The sequence below is a fragment of the Myotis nattereri genome (genome assembly GCF_964212035.1).
Source record: "Myotis nattereri genome assembly, chromosome: 3".
NCBI lineage: Eukaryota > Metazoa > Chordata > Mammalia > Chiroptera > Vespertilionidae > Myotis > Myotis nattereri.
The window spans coordinates 207,984,129-208,004,857 of NC_138077.1; the positions used below are offsets into that span (position 1 = coordinate 207,984,129).

The 20,729-nt window shown below is 54.1% G+C and overlaps 1 protein-coding gene across 1 annotated transcript in view; it reads right to left on the bottom strand.

The window, feature by feature from the left end:
* The window catches only part of FHAD1 (forkhead associated phosphopeptide binding domain 1), a 93,576-nt gene that overhangs the window by 41,801 nt on the left and 31,046 nt on the right, over nucleotides 1-20,729 (bottom strand). Inside the window, exons 8-15 of the mRNA XM_081087264.1 lie at nucleotides 19,868-19,998; nucleotides 17,037-17,126; nucleotides 15,631-15,735; nucleotides 9,086-9,169; nucleotides 8,241-8,393; nucleotides 6,930-7,125; nucleotides 2,397-2,467; nucleotides 401-553 (exon numbers count right to left, since the gene is read on the bottom strand). Of these exons, the coding sequence (XP_080943390.1) occupies nucleotides 401-553; nucleotides 2,397-2,467; nucleotides 6,930-7,125; nucleotides 8,241-8,393; nucleotides 9,086-9,169; nucleotides 15,631-15,735; nucleotides 17,037-17,126; nucleotides 19,868-19,998 (983 nt within the window). The remainder of the gene's footprint in view (nucleotides 1-400; nucleotides 554-2,396; nucleotides 2,468-6,929; nucleotides 7,126-8,240; nucleotides 8,394-9,085; nucleotides 9,170-15,630; nucleotides 15,736-17,036; nucleotides 17,127-19,867; nucleotides 19,999-20,729) is intronic.

Genomic DNA, 20,729 nt, shown 5'->3' on the forward strand with positions numbered 1-20,729 from the left:
TTTCTGGCTCTCTATCTCTCTCCCTTCCTCTCTGTAAAAAATCAATAAAATATATTAAAAAAAAAAAAAAAGACTGAAATAACATGACGTTGGCCTTGCAAATACTCAGAACCACCCAGGACCTGCGGTGACAACTCCGATGGTTCATTTCCACAAATGCGCTGCCAGTTCTAGAAATTTCAATAAGCTTTCCTTTTCAAGGTGGTTTTGCTCTGAGTTTCAGAATGCAAGCTCCATGTTAACTCCTCCAACATCACTCACGCCTTGGAGTAATTTCGTTCCATAACACCAAACGAGGGCTTGCTGAGATTTCTCCGTCTAAGGACACGCTCTTAATTTGTCACAGAAAAGGCCATTGCCTCCATTTTCAGCAGAAAAAAATAAATGACAGGGACCTTACCGCCTTCTCTTCCATCAGCCACTTGACTCTGGCCCTCAGCTTCTCCTCTTGCTGTTGCTTCTCTTTGCTCAGCTTCTCCTTCTCTGCCAGATGCTCCCGCAGTGTCTCTTGCAGCAAAGACTTCTGAGTTTCCTCAGAACTGCTGATCTTGTTCTGAAATGAGAGAAAGGACACTGAAGCTAATGGGGGACAGGGCTAAGGGCAGCAGTCTTTTCCATGTTTTTTTTTTGTTTGTTTTGTTTTTTTGTGTTTTTTTTTGTTTTTTGTTTTTACAAGTCGTTTACCTTTGTGGGGAGGGACAAAGCTTTATGCGAAACTTTCTTAAACACAAGGAAAATCTATACTTAGCCTGGTCACTGGTAGGAAAGCAGTAGAGTACCGTGGTTAGGAGCCCAGACTCAGAATCTAGATAGAATCTTAGTTCTAGCTTTTTCTAGATGGTTCTTCATGTAGAAGATGAGGTCAATAATAGTGTTTTAAGGATTAACTGAGGGAGTGATGGAAAGCTTTAAGCACATAGTAGGTGCAGAGTAAATGGTAGCCAGAGTCATTAATTATAATTTGCCGCTTGTCAGAAAAAGCAGGGAGCGAGGGCCAGAAGGCCTGAACTTTTGTCTTGATTCTTCCACCAACTAACTGTGCGACATTGAAACAGTCACCTAGCCTCTGGACTTCAATGTCCACATCTGTAAAATAAGGAGAATGGACTAGATCTGGGGTTGATGAACTGCGGTCTGCAGGCCTACTGTGGCCCACCACCTGTTTTTGTAAATAAAGTTTTATTGGAAGAGGGCCGTGCCCATCATGCACATGCACTGACGTGTTTTCTGTGGCATCTTTGCTCTACAGCAGTAGCGTCAAACAGGGGTGGCAGAGACTGTGTGACGTGCCAAGCCATCTGCGAAGCTCTATTTACCACGTGGCCCTTGACTGGGAAAGTTTGCTGACCCCTGGATGAGATGGTGCCCGTGACTGACCACAGTGGTGGTCCCAACACTCCACCCTCCTGTGTCTTTGGCTACGTGACTTTCAGGGTCCACCTCTATCCTTCCCAGTGACACTGAACTCAGCCATGTGACTTGCTTTGGCCAATCCTATATAATAAGAGAGGAACATGCTAATTAGCCGTTACACCCTGAGGCGTAACGACCAAGCACGTCAAGACCAGATCACGGATCAGCAGGAGGGTGGGCCCGCGAGGTACAAGCAGGCTGGCAGCAAGCTATGAGGGGGGACACAGGGGGATGGGGAGCTATAGGAGGGCGGCAGCAACCTACTGGCGCACGGATTTGTGTGCAGGGCTACTAGTGGGATATAACAGGCATAACACAAACAGAGCATGATTGCGAAGCTCTCCATGACTGGCCCTGCTTCTCTCTCGCCTCTGCTAACCGTGAGAGCATGCTCGGGTCGGCCTGCTGGAGGAGCGAGGACTCGCCGAGCAAAGCAGAGCTGCTCCGGCTGAGGCCAGCCTGGACCGGCCGAGGGCAGGCCAGCACGGACAGGGAGCAAGCCCATGAGGGTCAGCGGACACCTGGCGGCGGCCTGCAGGCAGTGGGCAGTGACTGTGGGAGGCCTCTCACGTGGTGTGGGTGTTTATTACGCCGCGTTATTATGGCGATGACCGTCAGGGCGATACAATCCCGGAGGATCACGTTGCCTCTAAAATGTTGTCATTATGTAACTTTTGGTCATTCTGCTGCCTGGACTCTGGCCAGCTACACCTCTTCCACTGCATTTGATCAGCATCATGCTCAAGATCTGATGGCTTTGGAGCCTTTCGGGGTTTTGATGGAGGGAAGCAAGCATCCTGCCCTTGCCGTCCTGGGCCATCCCAGCCAGCCAGCCTGAATCCCTTCACGTGCAGATGGAGATGCAGGTTCACCTGGTGGGGGGTGTGGACTGAGCCGCTGACAGGCGAACAGGGTTAACATGCACAGCGCTGAGTAAATGCCGAGGCGGCGCCGGCCTGAACTTTCCGGAAGCTGGAAGTTACCTGAAGTTCCTGGGTCCGGCTCGTGACTTTTTTATAATGTTCCAGAAGATGCTTCAGATACAGAGACAACCCTTGAAAACAGAAGCGAGAAGAAGGTAAGTATCTACTCAGTTCACCTCCTTTGCTTTCTAACAGCATTCAGCAGAGCCTGCCGGCAGGTGGGCGAGGGCAGCGCTGCCCTCCCGTCAGGAAGACGTGAGCTGCCACCCAAACTCATGCTTCCGAAATGGTTCATCAGCTTGGACGGGCTCCGAGCCAAGCTTCTTTCTGGAGGTGGCAGGTGAAAAGCCGTCCACGGATCACCTGTTGACTAAGTACCCACCGTGTGCAAAGCCGTGAGCTGACGGCTCAGGCTGAGGGACACGGTCCAGAGCCTGAAGGAGAACACTGTGCTGGAAGGACCCTAAGGAGAGGTGGTCAGCAGGGAGCTGGGCATGCTCAGTGGGCAAGGCCAGCCCAGCTCATCTAGGGTCTTCATGGGCCTCCTGGTGGACATGGCCGCGGCCAGGGGCCCCATCTGGCCACCTCTGCCTGGAGTGGCTGAGGAAGCATGCAGAGCGGAGAGTTTTTCCATGAGAAAGGAGGTGAGAGAGGAGGACCAATGGATGCCCTGGAGGAAACACCCGGCTAGGGACAGGATTGGAGAAAGGGGCTGCTCAGAACAAACCAAGACCATCAGGAGAGAGGCAGGTGTGCCAGGCCCGGGAGGGCCCAGGGCGAGAGGGTTTTGAGATAGAGAACCAAGCGTGTTGGGTAGGCCAGAGAGAACGGGGGCGGGGGGAGGATGGCAGGCCGGCCGGGGCGGGAGGGCTCCATGGCGGTTACTCAGCAGGGGCAAAGCCAAGAGGCAAAGACAAAGCAGGATGCGGGCAGTGGAGACAGCGGGCGTGCCACACTTCTTCAAGGTCATCGGTGAGACAGGAGTGCGGGTGGCGGAAAGGGAGCTGAAGAGGCAGGGGCTTCCAGAGAAGAATTACCACCTGGAAGGGCATGCTTGAGGCTAAAGAGGAGGAGTGAAAGAAAGAAAGGATGAAGGCGCCAAAGACAGAGGTCACAGTTCAGGGACGTGCGCGCACAGTTCTCTGGGGAGAGAGGGGAGGGGGACACGGGGAAGGAGGACATGGTGGGGAAGGTGGGGGGAAGGGAGAAATGGCGGGTACAGGGAGGAAGGGGGATGTGGGACTGAACACGCTCGTGCGGGAGCCCTGATCTCCGTCCATGGAACTTTCTGAGAACTTCCATCGTGGAAGAGAATACGGTAATAGCTACCAGGTATGAAGCACCTGCTGTGTGCCAGGCACCGAGCCAGGAGTGTACACACATTTTCTCATCGTTACGAGCAACCCAGCAAAGGAAATGTGTTTGAATTTACAGGTGAGACACAGAGGCTCAGCAAGGTCTGGTCAGCGGTGGGATCAGAATTCAGACCCAAGTCTGTCTTTCTCTTTTAAAGAGACCGGAGGCTCCAGAGTCAAGGGCTGGGTCAGTTCATGGGAAGCGTGTGTGGGGAGAGGTGTGCTGGGAGGAGACCAAGATGGCACAGAGGCGAGGCGGCCTGGGTGGCACTGGCTTGGGCTATAAGAACCGGGTGCGCGCCCGGATTCGCGGTGGTTAAATTGGGATTGTGCTCAGCTGCAACCTGTGACCCAGGGACCCCAGGGGAAGGATCAAATCCTGGGTAGGACCTAGAGAGGGTTAAGGATAGGAGGGAGTCAAGGAGGTTGAAGGGAAGACAGGGTGAGTGATTATGTTTCTAGATTCAACGCTGAACAGTGATCAAAACGAGATTTCTCTCTTTGGGAGAAGGAGCAATTCTTCCTGATAGTTCTGGTTACAAAAGTTGCATGTGCTTAGTACAGAAATCAAACATTACTGAAATCCGCCTCTGGAAAGCGCACTGCTGTATCTTCAGTGGCCGGCGCACAGTAGGTGCACAATAAGTAGTAGGGAATGAGGGAAAGTAAAGGCCCTAAATAAATGCTGGGATAATACTCTCCACAGGTTTGTCTTTTTCCCCAGATTTTTCTTTTGATCAGATACTGACATTAAAAAAAACAAAAAAAAAACAAAAAACAAAAATGGGAGTACACTATGCATACTGTATTACAACTTGCTTTTTTTCACTTAAAAATACCGCATAGCTCGGATATCAGAGAAAGAGCGACTCCTGCGCACGTGGGAAGCCTTCTGTTTGTGACCAAGCCTTGCAGAAGGAGACACAAACACCGTGCTGGCCAAGAAACATGTCGAGTCTGTCCTTTCCCTTATCAAGAGGCCCCGAGAAACCAGGTGGGAGGCGTGGGGAACGAAATTTCAAGGTCCCTCCTTAGATGTTTCCTATCTCCCCAGCGGGACCACACGGCCCATCCTCCGCCAATCAGATCTTTCGTAGCAGCTCCAACCTCTGGGCCTCTTACGACATCGCCCAACAATGCCAGGGGCTTCCCTCTCCCGGGATTCTCCCGGGGAATTTGTTTCAGGATTTACAAACCTGGCTTGTGAGGTCCGTTTTGTCTCTTAGGACAGCATTCGAAAAGGCAGGTGGCATGGTGGTGCAGAGCAGGGGCCCTGAGATCAGAGGGACCCGGACTGAGTCCCGGCTTTGCCAAGAGGCGGCTGGGACACTCGGCCCATTGTCATCTCTCCAGGAAGGTGGCCTGGAAAGTGCTCTTTGGGTTCAGCCCAACGGAGCGCTCAGGGCTAAGAAAACCCCATCTGCTGCCAAGTGGAGATGGGGCGGGCTGCGGGCACAGTCTCCTCGGTGTGAGTAGATGGGGCTGGACGGCCTGTGCTCCCACCCATCTGGTGGCTGCATTAAGTCCACGAGTATTTGAGGCCGACGGCGATGGCAGGTCACATTTATTAAGGCTCCGTGAGCCAGGCCCGGCCATGTGTGTGCTCATCACATCGTTTAACCCTCACAACAACCTTTTGAGATTTTATCCCTGTTTTATAAACAGGTAAACCGAGGCACAGAGAAGTCAGGTGACTCTCTCACACAGCTGGCAAGTGTGCAGTGGAGAGCCAAAGCGTGGCTGGTCTCCAGAGTGCAGACTGGGAACCATCCTGCCGGGATGCGCGTGGGGCTTTCCCTGGGCCTGGCTCGGGGCGGGCATCAGATACGGCTCACTCAGAGAACGCAAACACACCGCTCTGTCCCTGCCCAAGCTAAAGGCACAGCCTGGAGGCCTGAGCAATATTAAGCAGATCTCTGCAGATCTCTTCTCTACTAATGTGCACTGTAGGTCTGTAAGGACAGGATAAAGAATGGTGACCCCCAAATAAACTTCTTTCTCCATCCCCGTCCCCGCTCCAGTGCTAGCCACCGTCATCGCTGGTGACCACCTCCTCACTGCTGCTCCGCGCTGCCACCTTCCAGGGCATTTTCCACTCGTGGCCAAGATGACCGTCTCCAAGTTTGGTGGTTTCCTTCAAAACTAAATACACTCTTCCCACACAATCCAGCAGTCCCGCGCCTTGATCATTCTCCCAAGGAGCTGACAACTTGCTCTACACCAAACCCTGCCTACGGACGTTTAGGGCAGCTTCACTCACAATCACCAAAACGCGGGCGCAAGCAGGATGTCCCTCCCTCCGTCGGAGAAGGAACAAACTGTGGGGCCTTCCGACCACGGAATACCTTTCAGCACTAAGACGACATGAGCCACGGAGCCATGAAAGACATGGAGGAAATGTGAAAGCTTATGACGAAGTGAAAGAAGCCGGCCTGAAAACGCTATACACACACTCTCTGTGTGTATATACAGATTCCAACTCTCTGACCTTCTGGAAAACGCAAAACTGTGGAGACAGTAAGATGACCAGTGGCTGCCAGAGGCTGCGGGCGGGGGAGGGATGAACAAACAGGCAGAGCAAAGAGGGTTTGCACGGCAGTGAGAATATCTGTCTGATATACGTATATATAGTAGCAGGTGCCTGTCCTCATGAAGTTGTCCCAACCCACAGAACGGACTACACCAAGAGCAAACCCTCATGTAGACCATGGACTCTGGGCCACGAGGACGCGCCATGTCGGGCCGTCAATGGTAGTAAATGCTCCTCTGGCGGAGGGTGTTGATACCCGGGGAGGCCGTGCATGGGCAGGGGCAGCGGGCAGATGGGACATCCCTGTACTTTTCTCTAAGTTTTGCTGTAAACCAAAACTACGCCTAAAAAAGGTCTATTAAAGGCATATTTATCAGTAAATATAAAAATATATTTCACAGTATATCTTACTGCTGAGAGATAAGATTGAGTACAATTTTGATTTAATTATCCTTTGGCCTTTGTCATGTCTCATTTTTTCTTCAGTAATCAAGTCTCATGTTTCTCTCTCTCTCTCTCTCTCTCTCTCTCTCTCTCTCTCTCTCTTTAAGGCAAATTTCTTCTCAAGGGGAGAAGCAAGGCGAGTCTGGAGCAGGGGGTACCTGGCCACACGCCCAAGAAGCCTTCCTCAACAGATGTCCCTTCGTGATAGGATTCAAGACGACCTTGTAGAGTCGTGCAGCTACGTGAGAAAAAAGGCCCGGTCACCTTTGTCGGAGCCGGGCAGCTGGACCCCTACGTCCCGGAGGAGGCCTTCGGTGTCCTCCAGCCAGGACTGCGACAGGCGCACGATGTCCAGCGCCGCCTTCTGGAGCCCGGACACAGGTGGGCTCACCTGCAGGTACTGGAGGAGCTCCGCCTCCTTCTTCAGGTCGGTGCTGCAGCAAGACACCTTCATGCACGCCTGCAGAGAGACACGGATCGTGAGGGGCCGCCTGGAAAGAGGATGGTGAGGGGCCCAGAAACCCCACCCGGCACCACCTGTGAAGAACGTCTTGACTTTGCCATGAAGCATCAGGGCCCCATGTCAGCACCTGGGGATGGCCCCGTCCAGTTTTAGTTGCTTAATTTTTTTGGTGGGGGTGGGGTGGGGGGATGGGAGGTGGTGGAGTTGGGGTGGGGGTGGAGGGATAGGGGATGTAAGGGGGGGCATTATTTTGTTTGCACTCTAACCTGGACTTCTGGTGGTCAAAGAAACCCCACTTGGGTCTATTCAAATTCAAAGCCAAATTGCCAAGGACAATAGGCTGAAATGAGAACTGAATTTGGCTATTCTTATTCGTCAAAATTCCTGCTGAGATCAACACATAAGCTGGTCAGAAAGTGCCGTTTCCTGATTTGAAAGAGCTGACACGCTGACATTCGCACAAACTCCCCAAACAGTAGCAGCTGATTTCCAGAGACACAGAGGCAGTTGCCTTCTCCCCGAGTGGGGCCCCGGGGCTGGGCCAGACCCTGTGGGCCCGCCCCCTCCACAGGCTAAGGCAGGGGCCGGAGACATCGTTTGGTCCGGCCCTACCAAGGCATTAGGGCTGAGCTGATGGTTTGACCGAACATAGCAGGCTGGTTTTTAAGTTGGCGGTTTTGTACGGCCCGGGAATGATGTTATAAGTATCCCAATGGCCCTGGGCAGAGAGAAGGTCCGCCACCCCCCGTGAGGCACCAGGGCTGCGAACAGCCTTTCAGTGGCGGGGCCTGAGAGAAGAGCAGCTAAAGGGCAGGCCTGCTTCTCTGATTTCTCTGGAGAAAACTCGGGGCTCTTTTACTGCCCCCTGGGGTCCTTGACCTCCCACAGAAGTACTCAGAGTGTAGGCATCTCTTCTCTTCCTGTCCCCCCACCCCGCCCGGGGGCATTCTCTGAGGTCCTCTGCCCTCTGCTCTCAGACACGTTCCTCCCAGGAGAGGAAAGGTGGCACGGCAGCAGGGCACCCTGCCCGACCTGCTCCACGGAGGCCGGACAGGCTCCCGCGCCAGCGGCACGGGCTCCGACAGAGGGGACGCTGTGGGAGGCAGGGCCACCTGGCAGCTGTCCAGCGCCGCCCGCAGCCTCTCGATGCTGTCCGCCAGCGCCTCCTGCTTGGAGTGGGTGAGCTGGCTCTCCTTCTGCACGCTCCACTTTTTCTGCTGGAAGCTGGCGCTGTCCTCCGCGACCTGGATGATCTTCTCTATTAACTGGTGACAAAAAAAAAAGATTTAAAACATAGGGGACCTCTGGGGGAGGGAGCTGGGAGCGCCACCCCGTCTCTGCAGGTGGCGAGGGCCATCCTGCCAGGCGTGGGCCATGGCTCTGGCGGCCGCCATCGGCGCTGTCACCAGGACCCGTTTCCTGGGATCCGAGACGGTTTTGAAGATCCCAAGGCCTGTATAGTTGCCATTCACTTGTTCTAGATTGTTCTGCCCTTTAGGAGCGACTAATAACACAACCGGATGCTGAGGGTCGGGTTGTTCTGGGGCCAACGAGAGCCGCCAACAGAGCGTGGGGAAGAATCGCTGGGAAGGAACAAGGCCCCCAGCAGCCAGAAGTCCGTCCTCACCTCTCCCTCTCCAGAAGGGACAGGCGGGATGGACGCGTTGTCTGTCTGAGTGAGGCAGCCCTTTCTCACGATGCTAACGAGGGTGCTAACCAGGGTTACCCCTGCACGTCTGGCGACCAGAGTCACCCTGAGCGATTTGGTTTGATGTTCACAGAAACATTTCAAGGGCGTTTCACTGGGAAAGCCAGGAAACCCCATGAAATCTAAACAAATCTTTATGGTGTGGCAGCAGTGTGAACAATGTGTGCCACCAACAAAACCCGGGAACATATGCTCCTGGCGCCTGCAGTCCCAGGTCCCCGGGGAAGGAAGCGCGAAGGGCCGACGAACCTGTTGGTCGGTGACGGGCTTGTCCTGGAACGGCCTGGCTCGCCCGTAGGTGGCCCTGATGACCTGGCTCCTGAAATGCTCCAGCTGCCGCACAAAGAGAAGGCAACTGAGTCAGGGGGGCAGCTGCAGCCGGCCAGCCGTGGGGGCCAGGAGAAATCAGGTAGTTAGGGGGGGCCTGAGCGCCTTGGATGGCCATGCCGTGGTAGTAAGATCTCCACCACTCACTGGAAGGGGCAGTGCCCACAGGAGGGAGGGAGCAGCCGGTTTTAATGACTTCCTGGGCCTGCCTGCCTGACCCAGAAGAGCCACTTGCTGCCGATTAGGCAGTGGGAAGCCTGGGGCCCGGAGCGCTGCCGTGATTGCTAAGCCGGCCCCAGACTGTGAAATAAATCTGGAGGCTGTCAGCCCCAGGAAACTGTCACAGCAAGGGTGCCTGGGGACCGAGGGATTCACTCCCTCCTGCCGTTTCGCGCCCCGAAGACCCTGGGTATCGTGTTCCTCTCTGTGTCCCCGGCGACTGGCACAGGGCCTGGCACAGAGCAGACACCCAGTGAACGCTCACTGAAGGCTGTGAACAGAGACATCTGTCCATCTGCTCGGTCCAGCCCGCTCTCGAGGGCCTCCTTGGGGCTGGCGCTAACCGATGACGGTTGATGAACCAGCACAGTTACATGAAATCAGGGCTTACGGAACTGCAAGTTCAAGGGGCCCCAGGTTCCGTGCGAAGGCAGAGGCAAAGGAGCCCGAGTTTATCTGGGAATTTCCCAGCGTGGTGGCCCTGGGCCTGGGTGTTTGGCCGTGGAGGACCCTAAGACAGAGTCCTGAAGGGGCGGAAGGGCCGCTGAATCAGCCTGAAGGTCAGCGGCCCGAGACACAGGCGTGCCCTGCGCACCGCGGAGCTCTGGGAGCCAGGCCGCGGAGTGAGACGCTCCAGAGGACATCCCTGCGGGCCGCGGCCTGCAGCAGCGACCGGGTGCCTGGGCGCCCCGTGCCCTCCTCTGGCTTCACAGCCAAGGGGAGGAGGAGGAGGAGGCGGCTATGTGGAGAGGCCCTGAGTGACGGCCCCACCGCCAGCAGAGGACGCTGTAGGACTGCGCAGGGTGGAGGGACAGGTTCTCCCGTCCTGGACCACTTGCCTGGGGGAGGGTGGATCTGAGAGAGAGAGAGCAGGACATGGAGACAGGGGCTGGGCTGGGGGAGTCCGGGGACAGAGGGGCTCCTCCTCGCCTGAGTCTAGACCGGAAGGAACCTCAGTGTCTCTCAGGGTCCCCTCCCAGGTGACTGCTTCCTGGAGTCATAGCCTGGACCCTGGCACTTGGGCAAGGGGCTCAGGTGATGCCCTCGCATCGGGGTGCTGGGCGTGCAGCGCGCAGGGGCGGGGAGGGGCGGCCCGGGCGCACAGGGGAAGCTCAGACGGGCAAGCTCTCTGCCCTCACTAAGGGGTCGGTCCCCGCAGGAGAAGTGACCCCGGGGTGACGGTGGTGACGTTTGCTGAAGGAGCTTTGAAATCTGCCCGGTGGTGAGCACCATCATGAACTGTGTGTCCCTGACCAAGCCCAGCCAGTGATGGCGAACCTATGACAGGCGTGTCAGAGGTGACATGCAAACTCATTGTTTTTGGTTGATTTTTCTTTGTTAAGTGGCATGTAAATATATAAAATAAATATCAAAAATATAAGTCTTTGTTTTACTATGGTTGCAAATATCAAAAAATTTCTCTATGTGACACGGCACCAGAGTTCAGTTAGGGTTTTTCAAAATGCTGACACGCCGAGCTCAAAAGGTTCGCCGTCACTGGCGTAGGGGCTGGGCTGGGTGGGATGGAAGGACCCTTAGGGTCGCGGTTCTTCACCTTTTTGGGGGTTCACAGACCCTGCTGAGAATCCACGGAGCAGCATGCTGGACCCTTCCTCCCAGGCAAAGAAGCACAAACACATATGCACGCTAAACGTTCTTGGGTGTCCTGGAGCCGTGGTTGCCAGGAGGGGCCCTGAGGGGGAGCCCCCGGTGGGCTGCCCTTGGGGGGCCACATTCCGGAGGCTCAGTGCCCTGTCCCGGCTTCCCATTGGCTCCCGCTTAGCCTTTGATGAAGCCTCATTTGCATGTTCTGGCTCTCACTCGGTGCCACGTGTAAGGGGAGGGGCCATGGGCCATCCAGGCCGAACAGGCACCCCGACCAGCCGGGCAGCCTGCTCACCACCCTGTCCGTCTGCATGAGCTGTACTTTCTTAAGAGAAGTGGCAGGTCCTCGTGGACACTGACGGGACCTCTGCTGGGGGCCCAGAGGGAGGGGAGTGGTGAATGTCAGGATGGAAATGTCGGGGAGAAAGTACTAGCAACACTGTTGGGGGCCAAGAGGCGCAGACCTTCCCAAGAGGGAACAGCGGGCGTCTGGTTAATGGGGGCGGGCACTGAAGGGTGGCTGTGGCCAGGGTCTCGGGGGACAGCGAACCCCCGGAGTGGGCGGCTCCCAGCAGGGAATGCCCCTGGGGACGTCCATGGGGAGGCAGGAGCCACGTGAAGCTGTGGCCCAGGAGGTCAATGGGAGAAGCAAACCACAGCCGTCTTCCTCCTCACTCTCCCCACCAGCCACTGGGCGCGGACAACCCTTGGGGCACGGGGCCACGGAGGGGCTCTGGAGCTCGCTCGCCTACCTGACCTACTGCCCTTTCCAAATTGACTTTAATGAGGCTCTCTCTGCTCCCCATTTCTTGGAGCTGAAGCAATTTCCTTCTGGAATCCTCCTGAAGCTTCTCTTCAACCTGAAAGGGCGATGAAAGCAGGCACTTGCTGCTAATGTGGTCATAGTGCACTCTGGGAAATCCCTCTAGGAGGGCTAATGGCCCTGGGAGTCCCAGAGGGGGAGGTTCCGCTGCAGGGGTCACAGGCGTGCCCCGGGGTACACCCGGCTCCTAGGGGAAAGGGCCAAGCTCTGCATCCTGGGCTCATCTGTTTTCTTTTAACCGCAGACTCCAATCCCAGCTCAGCCCCTAACGAGCCCTAGGACCCTGAGAGAGTTACCTCCCTGCTCTGTGACTCAAGTGTTCTCATCTGTCAAATGGGAATGAGGGCACCAGTACCGCCTCACAGAGGTATCGTGGGGACTCGCAGTGGTTAGCCCAGGGCAGTACTTCCTAGGAGGGCTCTGGAACCCACTCTGGGAGGCTGGCTAAGCAGTAGATCAGCCTGTGAGAGAAGGTGTTTACAGCAGAGAAGCCAGCAGATTCATTCCCCCTCAGCTGGAGGGGAGCTTGGGAGTGCCCGGTGCTGCCCTCTGCTGGCCATCACGGGACCCTGCAGCTGCTCAATTCATTTTGGAACAATGAACATTTTGGGAGCACGTGCTGAGCCCAGGGCTCTGGCTCTATCAGGAAATGAGGCAAACTCTCCTAAATAAATGAGAGGTTTTGTACGGAAAAGCTCCACAGCTGTTTATTCGGGAGCTGAGGCGGGGGAGGGTCACGCAGATGTAATAAAAGAGCCAGAGGAGCCCTTTACAGCTCACGTCTGAGCCCGGGGTCCAGCGGAAGCGCCTCTCACCAGCCACGTGGACTTGGAAAAGCCGTGCAAGCTCCCTGGGCCTAGTTTCCTCCACAAACAGCCCTCCCGGGCCTAAACGTGCTCTGACTTCTATGTCAGCAGACTTCTCCTCCCACTACAAAGCGGACTCCGAGCCTGGACTCTGCCCTTGTCCATAGTCCCCGCCGTAATGAACAGCTCCACCCCTGCCTCAAGCTTGGGGGTCACCTCCCGCTGCCCCTCTCCCTCTCTCACACCCACCGTTCTCCAAGCCGGTGCTCCCGTCCCTCTCCCATGCCCCCCCCCCCCCCCCGCTCCTCCGCTCCTCCCCCGGCTCCCACCCTGTGCAAGGCCCCGCCAGATGCTGAGAACCTCTGGCCTGTGATAACCAGCCTCCTCGCCTCTATTTTCATTTCCTTCCAGAACATTCTCCATGGTCCTGAGAGTTACCGAGCTGTAGAGCAGCTCTGTCTGATGGGATGGCCTTGCGTTTGTCTTGGCTAACACGGCAGCTGTGAGCCATGCCTGGCCAGAGCACTGGAGATGTGGCTGGTGTGACTGAGAAACTGAATTTTACATTTTCCTTAATTTTGATAAATTTCAATATGAACAGTCACACGCCTCTGGTGGCTGTGCCTCCGTCATTGATATCAGACAAACCTGGCTCCCAACCTTGGCTTTGCCACTGACCGACTTTGGGCTACTTAATGCTAGTGACCAGCAGCCTCGACTCCCTCATCCGTAAAGTGGGAGGATAATGTCTAGTTCATAGAGTTGCGGTGAGGATGAAAGGAGATGAACCCAGCCAGCGCGGCTCAGTGGTTGAGCATCGACCTATGAACCAGGAGGTCACGGTTTGATTCCCAGTCAGGGCACATGCTCAGGTTGCGGGTTCCATCCCCAGTGTGGGATGTGCAGGAGGCAGCCAATCAATGATTCTCTCTCACCATTGATGTTTCTATCTCTCTCTCCCTCCCCCTTCCCTCTCCCTTCCCTCTCTGAACTCAATAAAAATATTTTTAAAAAGAGATGAAATGTTTGGCATAATACATGAGAAATTACAGCTGTCATTTTCACCGTTATTATTGATCACAAAGGAAACAGCATCCATGTCCTGTTCGGGGCCTTCGGGAGCTCCTCACTGCCTTGTGGTATTAGCCCCCAGCGCAGAACAAATCAGAACACCAAGCCAAAGGCTCAGGAAGCCCTGTGAACACCACACAAGGTAAAAAAAAAACAAACCCACACCCAGATAAAGCACCGCCAAACTGCTGGAAACCAAGGGAAAGGAGAATCTTAAAAGCAGCCCAAGAAAAAACAGAGCTTTCACAAAGGTACGATATTAGGCTTGACCATGACTTCAAAGTAGAAACACCAGGAACAAAATACACTAGAAAGATGTACCTAATGCCACCTAGAAGGTGCTGAAAGAAAACCATTGCCGACGTGGGGTTCAGTGCTCAGTCAAAAACGAAGGTTACGCATATGTTTTTCAGACACACACACACACACACACACACACACACACACACACCTGAAAGAATCTGCCACCAGCATTGTCAAGGACAAGGGCATAGTCATCAACTGACACTACATCAAGAATGCACAGTGCAGCCTCTGGGACGAGCGCTAAAAGAATAAGAAACTCAATTAATACTGGATTTTGGTAAGTCCAGGGTAATGCTATCGTCTTGCTATTCTAAAAGTATAATTAAAGAGCGAAACATTTCCAAGCAAACAGGGACAAAAATGGAATGATAGAAAACCATCAACTCAAAAGAACCCAAGAAAGGAGAGAAAAGGAAATACAGTACGGAAATATAGCTCAGCTGGCACTGAGCCAGAGGGCAGAGCTAAACCCCAATCAATATGCCAGCAATTGCACTTTATATAAACGGGCTAGCAGACAAAGGCTGTGACTGGATTTTATAAAAAGTCATGCTGTTTAGAAGAGAGAGAAAAAACTTAAAAACAAAGATGGACGGAAAAATTATGAAGAAGATATGCTATGAAAACCCGAACCAACAGAAAGGCCGCGTAGCTGATGGAGCTGCATTAGTGACAATGCAGACCAGCGGTTCTCAACCTGTGGGTCGCGACCCCTTTGGTGGTCGAACGACCCTTTCACAGGGGTCGCCTAAGACCATCCTGCATATCGGATATTTACATGACGATTCATAACAGTAGCAACATGACAGTTATGAAGTAGCAACGAAAATAATTTTATGGTTGGGTCACAACATGAGGAATGGTATTTAAAGGGCCAGAAGGTTGAGAACCACTGACGTAGACTTTTAGGGAGAAACACTGCTAGACATGAAGAGGGACGTTTCTATGATGATCCAAGGGTGTTCTCTTTTCCAACGGGAAGTACAGTGGGGCCTTGACTTACGAGTTTAATTCGTTCTGAGACTGAACTCATTAAGGAGCTCGTTAACTCAAATTACTCTATCAACTCAATGCAAAAAATCGGCCGAGAGACAGCTGGTATCTCAAAAAACTCGTTAGTCGGGACACTCGTAAGTCAAGGCCCCACTGTATTAAAATTCTAAATGTACACGCACCTGGTAACACGGCCTCAAAATATATGAAGCAAAAGTTGGCAATATTAAAAGAAGAAATCCACAAACCCACGGTCATGATGAGATTTTTAAAAACAGCTCTCGCAAAGACTCATGGGACACACACACAGAACTATCAGCCACAGCATTTCAGTTTGAACATCGTGGGCAAACTTGGTTTCAGGGACCGATTCTGGATAATTTTACAGTTAAGACCTGAAGGCAGTCTGGGGTAGCGGCTGCACACACGAGCTCTGGAGCCGGACCGACCTGGATTCAAGTTCTGCCGCAACTACTTTGCCTGAGTGAACTTGGAAAACTTCCTTCGCCCCTGTGAGCCTCAGTTTCCCCAACTGTAAAGTGGGGTTAATACCAGGACAGACCACACAGGGTCACGGTAAGGAGAGGGTGCGCGCGGAGCGCCTGGCCCCAGGGGTGGCGGGGCCGAGGCTGCCCTGGCCATACCTTGCTCTTTTCTCGAAGCGTCTTAGAGATCATGCTCTGGTCAGAAGTATTCTTCCTCAGCTCCTCTCTGAGCATCCTCATTTCTCTCTCCATGTTTTGGATTTGCTGGAAGAGTTTTAACAAAAGTCAGCTTCCCTGACGGCAGCTGGACCCGACTCCTGGGCGGGAAGGGCTGGATCTCCATAACTCGTTCTGCCGGGTTCATTAAGGTGAAAACCTAACCGGGGATCAGCTAAGCTCCGTCCCTGGGGGGAAAGCCTACGTCTGTAGAGCAAAGTACAGTGGGGCCTTGACTTATGAGTGTCCCGACTAACGAGTTTTTCGAGATACGAGCCGTCTCTCGGCCGATTTTTTGCTTTGAGTCGCGAGCTAAAATTCGGGTTACAAGCCAGCTTCAGATACCCCACCGCTAGTTGGCGCAGCGAACGTCACAGCGAACGCCACAACATCAGCCCAGCATTCAATTCATTGTAATGGTGAAAACTGATTTGACATACGAGTCATTGGAGTTACGAGCTCCGTCACGGAACGAATCAAACTCGTAAGTCAAGGCCCCAGTGTAGACTTTTTTCCACGTGATATATTGAACATGGCTAGTTTTGTTTGAAAATCAGCTTGTAGCCTGGGATGAAACAGTACAAGACATCCATCAACTCATGAGGATGTTTCCTCTTGGGGTATATTTTTGCGACCAACTGGAATGAGGGCGGTTGGGAAGACACGGTGGGCACGGTTTGGCAGAACAAAACAATGCGGGTTTCCTTTCTCCCACTGGGCCTAGCGCGGGAACGCTCCGACACGGGGAAGGGCGCGTCCCCCTTGTGTTGAAGGCGCTGTGCGTCCCCCAAACTGAAACAGTGCCTGCAGATGTGGGAGAGGCTGCCACGGGCCCAGGAAACGAATGCGTTCATTTTTGTGGACCTTCCCGGCATCTTTAATAGTCGCCTTCTGTGGAGGCACACCCTGCCTCTTTGCTTTGCTTTCATGAATTGGTGTAAAGGTCCTGCAGGAAGGATTTGGGGTTGGTGATAGCGATAAAAGTGTCACTATGATCAAAGTGAGACGGTGGGACATAGTAGTTTGGGCGTCACAGGCCCAGGGGCAGGAGCCACAGTGGACTTTTGGCGGCGTGTGGCGGCCACCTGGCCGACCCCCGTCCCTGTCCCCACCCCCACCCCAGCCCAGCTCTAAGAGAAACAGGTGTGGCGGGTGGAGCCAACGCCCAGGGGATGCTGGGAGCGTGTGTTTCCAGGGTCTTCCCACCCATGTCGTAGAGGCAGCAAACCAAGGAGGGAGGAGAGGGCCTTAACCAGAACCGTCATAGAACCCCAGAGTCTGTGCTCTCGCCAAAGCCTGAAGGCCAATGCCTTTCCGCGGGCGCTCAGGAGCGAGGAAGTTCAACTCACGGATTTGCTGAGCTTCAGCTCTTTCTCTTGGGCTTCCCGGTGCTCCTTCTGCGCGTCCTCCTTCTCTAACGCCTCTTTGAGCACTGAGCACTGTGGGAGAGAGAAGGGCAACAGGCCACGGGGGCTGTCCGGGGGTCCCAGGTCCCCACGGGGGCCTCGCAGAGCACGTGCTGCTGTCCAATCCCATCGCACCCCACACGCCCAGGCCAAGGCCATTTCTGTCCCGTGGATGCATAGGATCCGCGGTAGCTCCCAGGGCACCCTGCTCGTGAGTTCCGAGGAAGAAAGTGTCTCAGTTCCTTTTCAAGAGCCGGCGGGCTGCGCCACAGGAGAAACCAGGCTTATGGGCACTTAGGGTGGAGGGAGGGGGATTCTCCCCTCTGTGACCCTCTGAGCACAGCTTTCAGGAGCACGTGGACGGGGTGGGGCTCGCTAGTGAACTTGGTGGTGAGCCTGGATGGCTCTCGGTGCTTTACGCAGGCTTCATCTCACAGACACAGCTGCCCTGGTGTATGGGGGTGTGGGAGGGTGGGCAGGCGTGGGAGAGGGGGTAAAGGGAGCAGCCTTTCGGAGGGCAGTTCCGCAACAGGCGGTGAGAGCAGAAAGGCATGTCCTCCTTTTGACCCAGAAGTCCCTGCCTTAGCAACGTGTCCTGAGGACAATGACTAGAGAAATCAGCGAATCTGTAGATTCAGGGACGTCTTCTCAGCATTGTTAGCAACACTGAAAAGCAAAACAAAAAAAACCCCCGAGTGTCCAACAACAGGAGACTGCTTTATTGTATTGTGTACACCCAGGAAAATACTTCTGTAGTTTTTAAGACCAATGATATAAGCTTTTATTTATTAACAGAGGGAAACAGTAAGCATTTAAGATTTTTAAATGTGCATGGCAATAATTCACTGTGAGATATGAACACATAATTTATTTACTTCTAGGTGATATATAAAAACAAGACTAGAAGAGTGTACGTTAAATAATAATGTTGATTTCTTAGGGTAGCATTTCCTTTCTTCTTTATAAAATTTTGCTTTTTGATGCCATCTACTTATTTTTCTAAAATCAACACTATGACAGACATAATTTAAACAACAACATGCACCCCACTGTTCATGGGAGCAACCCCCTGGTGAGAAGCCTACGTGCTGGTGGCCGGCACGGGCTGGAGCAGAAGGAGCCCTCATCCCAAGGTCAAGGAGGAAGGGGAAATGGGGGTCAGGAAGACCAGCCTGGCAGGCGCTGTTTTTCCATCCTTCTCTTACTTAGCATGAGTGTACACGCACCCCTCCCCAGTACACACAGGCGTGTGCACACACACACACATACACACACACACAAGACGCAAAGCTGATCACAGGCACCTAGGACGTCAATGTGCTGGGAAGAAACAGGCAGGAGCTTGGCGGGGCGGCCGACTGGGGGCAGAGGCAGAGGACAGAGTTAAAACCAGCCTCCCACTCCTCAGAAAAAGAGTTTGTTGTCCCCATTTCACAGATGGAGAAATGGAGGCCAGCTACGTTACAAAAGAAGCAAGCTCTGGGGCTGCACCCTGGCCTGTCTGACCCCAAAGCCTGATCAGGCTCTGCCGTTCGCCAGCTCCAAACTGGGCCTCACGCTAAGCAGCAGAGGTCCCGTCTGCCTTGTCTCTGGGACATCATGGTCTGTTCCCGCCTGGCAGACGGCGCCCGCGCAGACGGCACAGGCACAGATGGCACCGGCACAGACGGCACCCGTGCAGACGGCGCCCGCGCAGACAGCGCCGGCTGACCAGGCAGCCGCTCTGAATCAGAGATGCCTGCCGAGATGAAAGCTATGAGATTTTACCTTGACTCATCGAAACAGACAAGTCATACAAACACCACGAAATCTTACCCTATCGGATGAGGATTTGAAGGCAAAGTTAGTAAACAGTCAGTTACATCCACAAAGCGCTTACGTGCCTACGGGCTCATCCTACCCAGAGGCGTTCTCACCCACACTGAAGTCCAAGGGCAGGAGTGAGGGTTACATGTCTGCATCCGGACCCTCAGACGTTCTGCTGTGAAGGCGGCTGTGGAAACCGTGGTGACGGGGCCGCGAGAAAGCCCGTGCGTGCGGCCCCCCTGGCCCGGGGAGAGAGCCTGCTCTGCCTTAATGTTAAGCCTCGCAGAGGCAGGGCATGCGACGTATTCATATCTCACACTGGAGTCATACCGCTCACGTTTAAAAATCTTAAATGCTTACTGTTTTCCCAGTTCATAGACAAAAGCTTTCATCATTGGTCTTAAATGCTACGTAGTATTTCCTGGGTGTACACAGTACAGTAAAGCTGTCTCCTGCTGTTGGACACTCCAGGTGTTGGTTGTTGGGATTCAACAAACTAACCTGTAATAGGCGTTAGAAAACGTATGCTAGATTCGAAAATACCTCGTTTATTCGGAGTCACAAACATGCATTCTTATATATATGTATTTTTATTGATTTCAGAGAGGAGGGGAGAGGGAGAGAAAGGTAGAAACATCAATGATGAGAGCCCCCCCCCCCCCGCCCCCGGAGATTGAGCCAGCAACCTGGGCACGTGCCCTGACCAGGAATCGAACCAGGACCATCTGGTTCATAGGTCGATGCTCAACCACTGAGCCATGTGGGCTGGGGACACAAATGTGTTTTTTGAAAAGCAGCGAGGAACTTGGCCCCCAGCTCTAGTCCTCCCAGGTGACTCACCACAGCCATCCTCCCTCCTCCCTCATCTCACCGGCCTCATCTCACCAAGGTGTCAGAGGCGGCTGGAGGAGAGCGAGCCCAGGGGAGCGAGGAGACCAGCCCCCTCTTTGCCTGAGAGCTACACTCACCCTGGAGCTGATGGCTTCCAGCTGGAGATCCTTCTCTTTGTTCTCACTTTTCAGTTGGTTCACCTCCTGCCTCAGTTGTTGAACTTCCTCATCCTTGGCTATCACATCTTTTTGCAAAGAGGACACCATCCCTGTTTAAAAAGCAAACAGACCACAAAAGACTCACTGAGGTCAAAGAGGCAACAAGGATTCCTGTCGTCACCTCTGCTGTCAGCCAACGTGGACCACTGAGAATGGGTGGGGCTGTTTGTTACTGCAGCATAACCCAGCCCCTGCAGCTCAGTCTTGGATGTGCACCCAGAACACCTGGGATCTTGCTGATGTGCAGGGCCTCTGATTCAGAGGGCTGGGCGGGGGCCCGAGACTCGGGGCGTGACCGATGCTGGTGGTCTGGGGGGACCAAACAAAGTGGTATCTGAGAGGCTTGAAGCATGGATGAGGCCAGATGAGCAGATATTGGGGGGGGCGGGGCGGGGCGGGGAGGCAAGGGCTCAGCGAGTTCCTCTTGATATTCCTGATGCTCGGAGCAGTGACTGGCCCGTACAGGGCGCTCAGCAAATGTCTTAGGATATTCCAGGTTAGAGGGGAGTATAGCAGAGGCCTGGCAGGGTGGCGTGGGGTCGAGGACGTGGGTGTGAGCGTGTAAAGAGTGAGGCCGAGGAAAAGCCAGCGGTCAGGCTGGCCCTGGGCACAGCACACAGATGCACACGTGGCTCAGCCTATGCTGCGTCCGGCACTTGAATAACAGCAGCCCCAAGGCGTGGCTCAGTGGTTGAGCGTGGACTTAGGAACCAGGAGGTCAGGGTTCAATTCCTGGTCAGGGCACAGGCCCAGGTTGTGGGTTCGATCCCCAGTGTGGGGT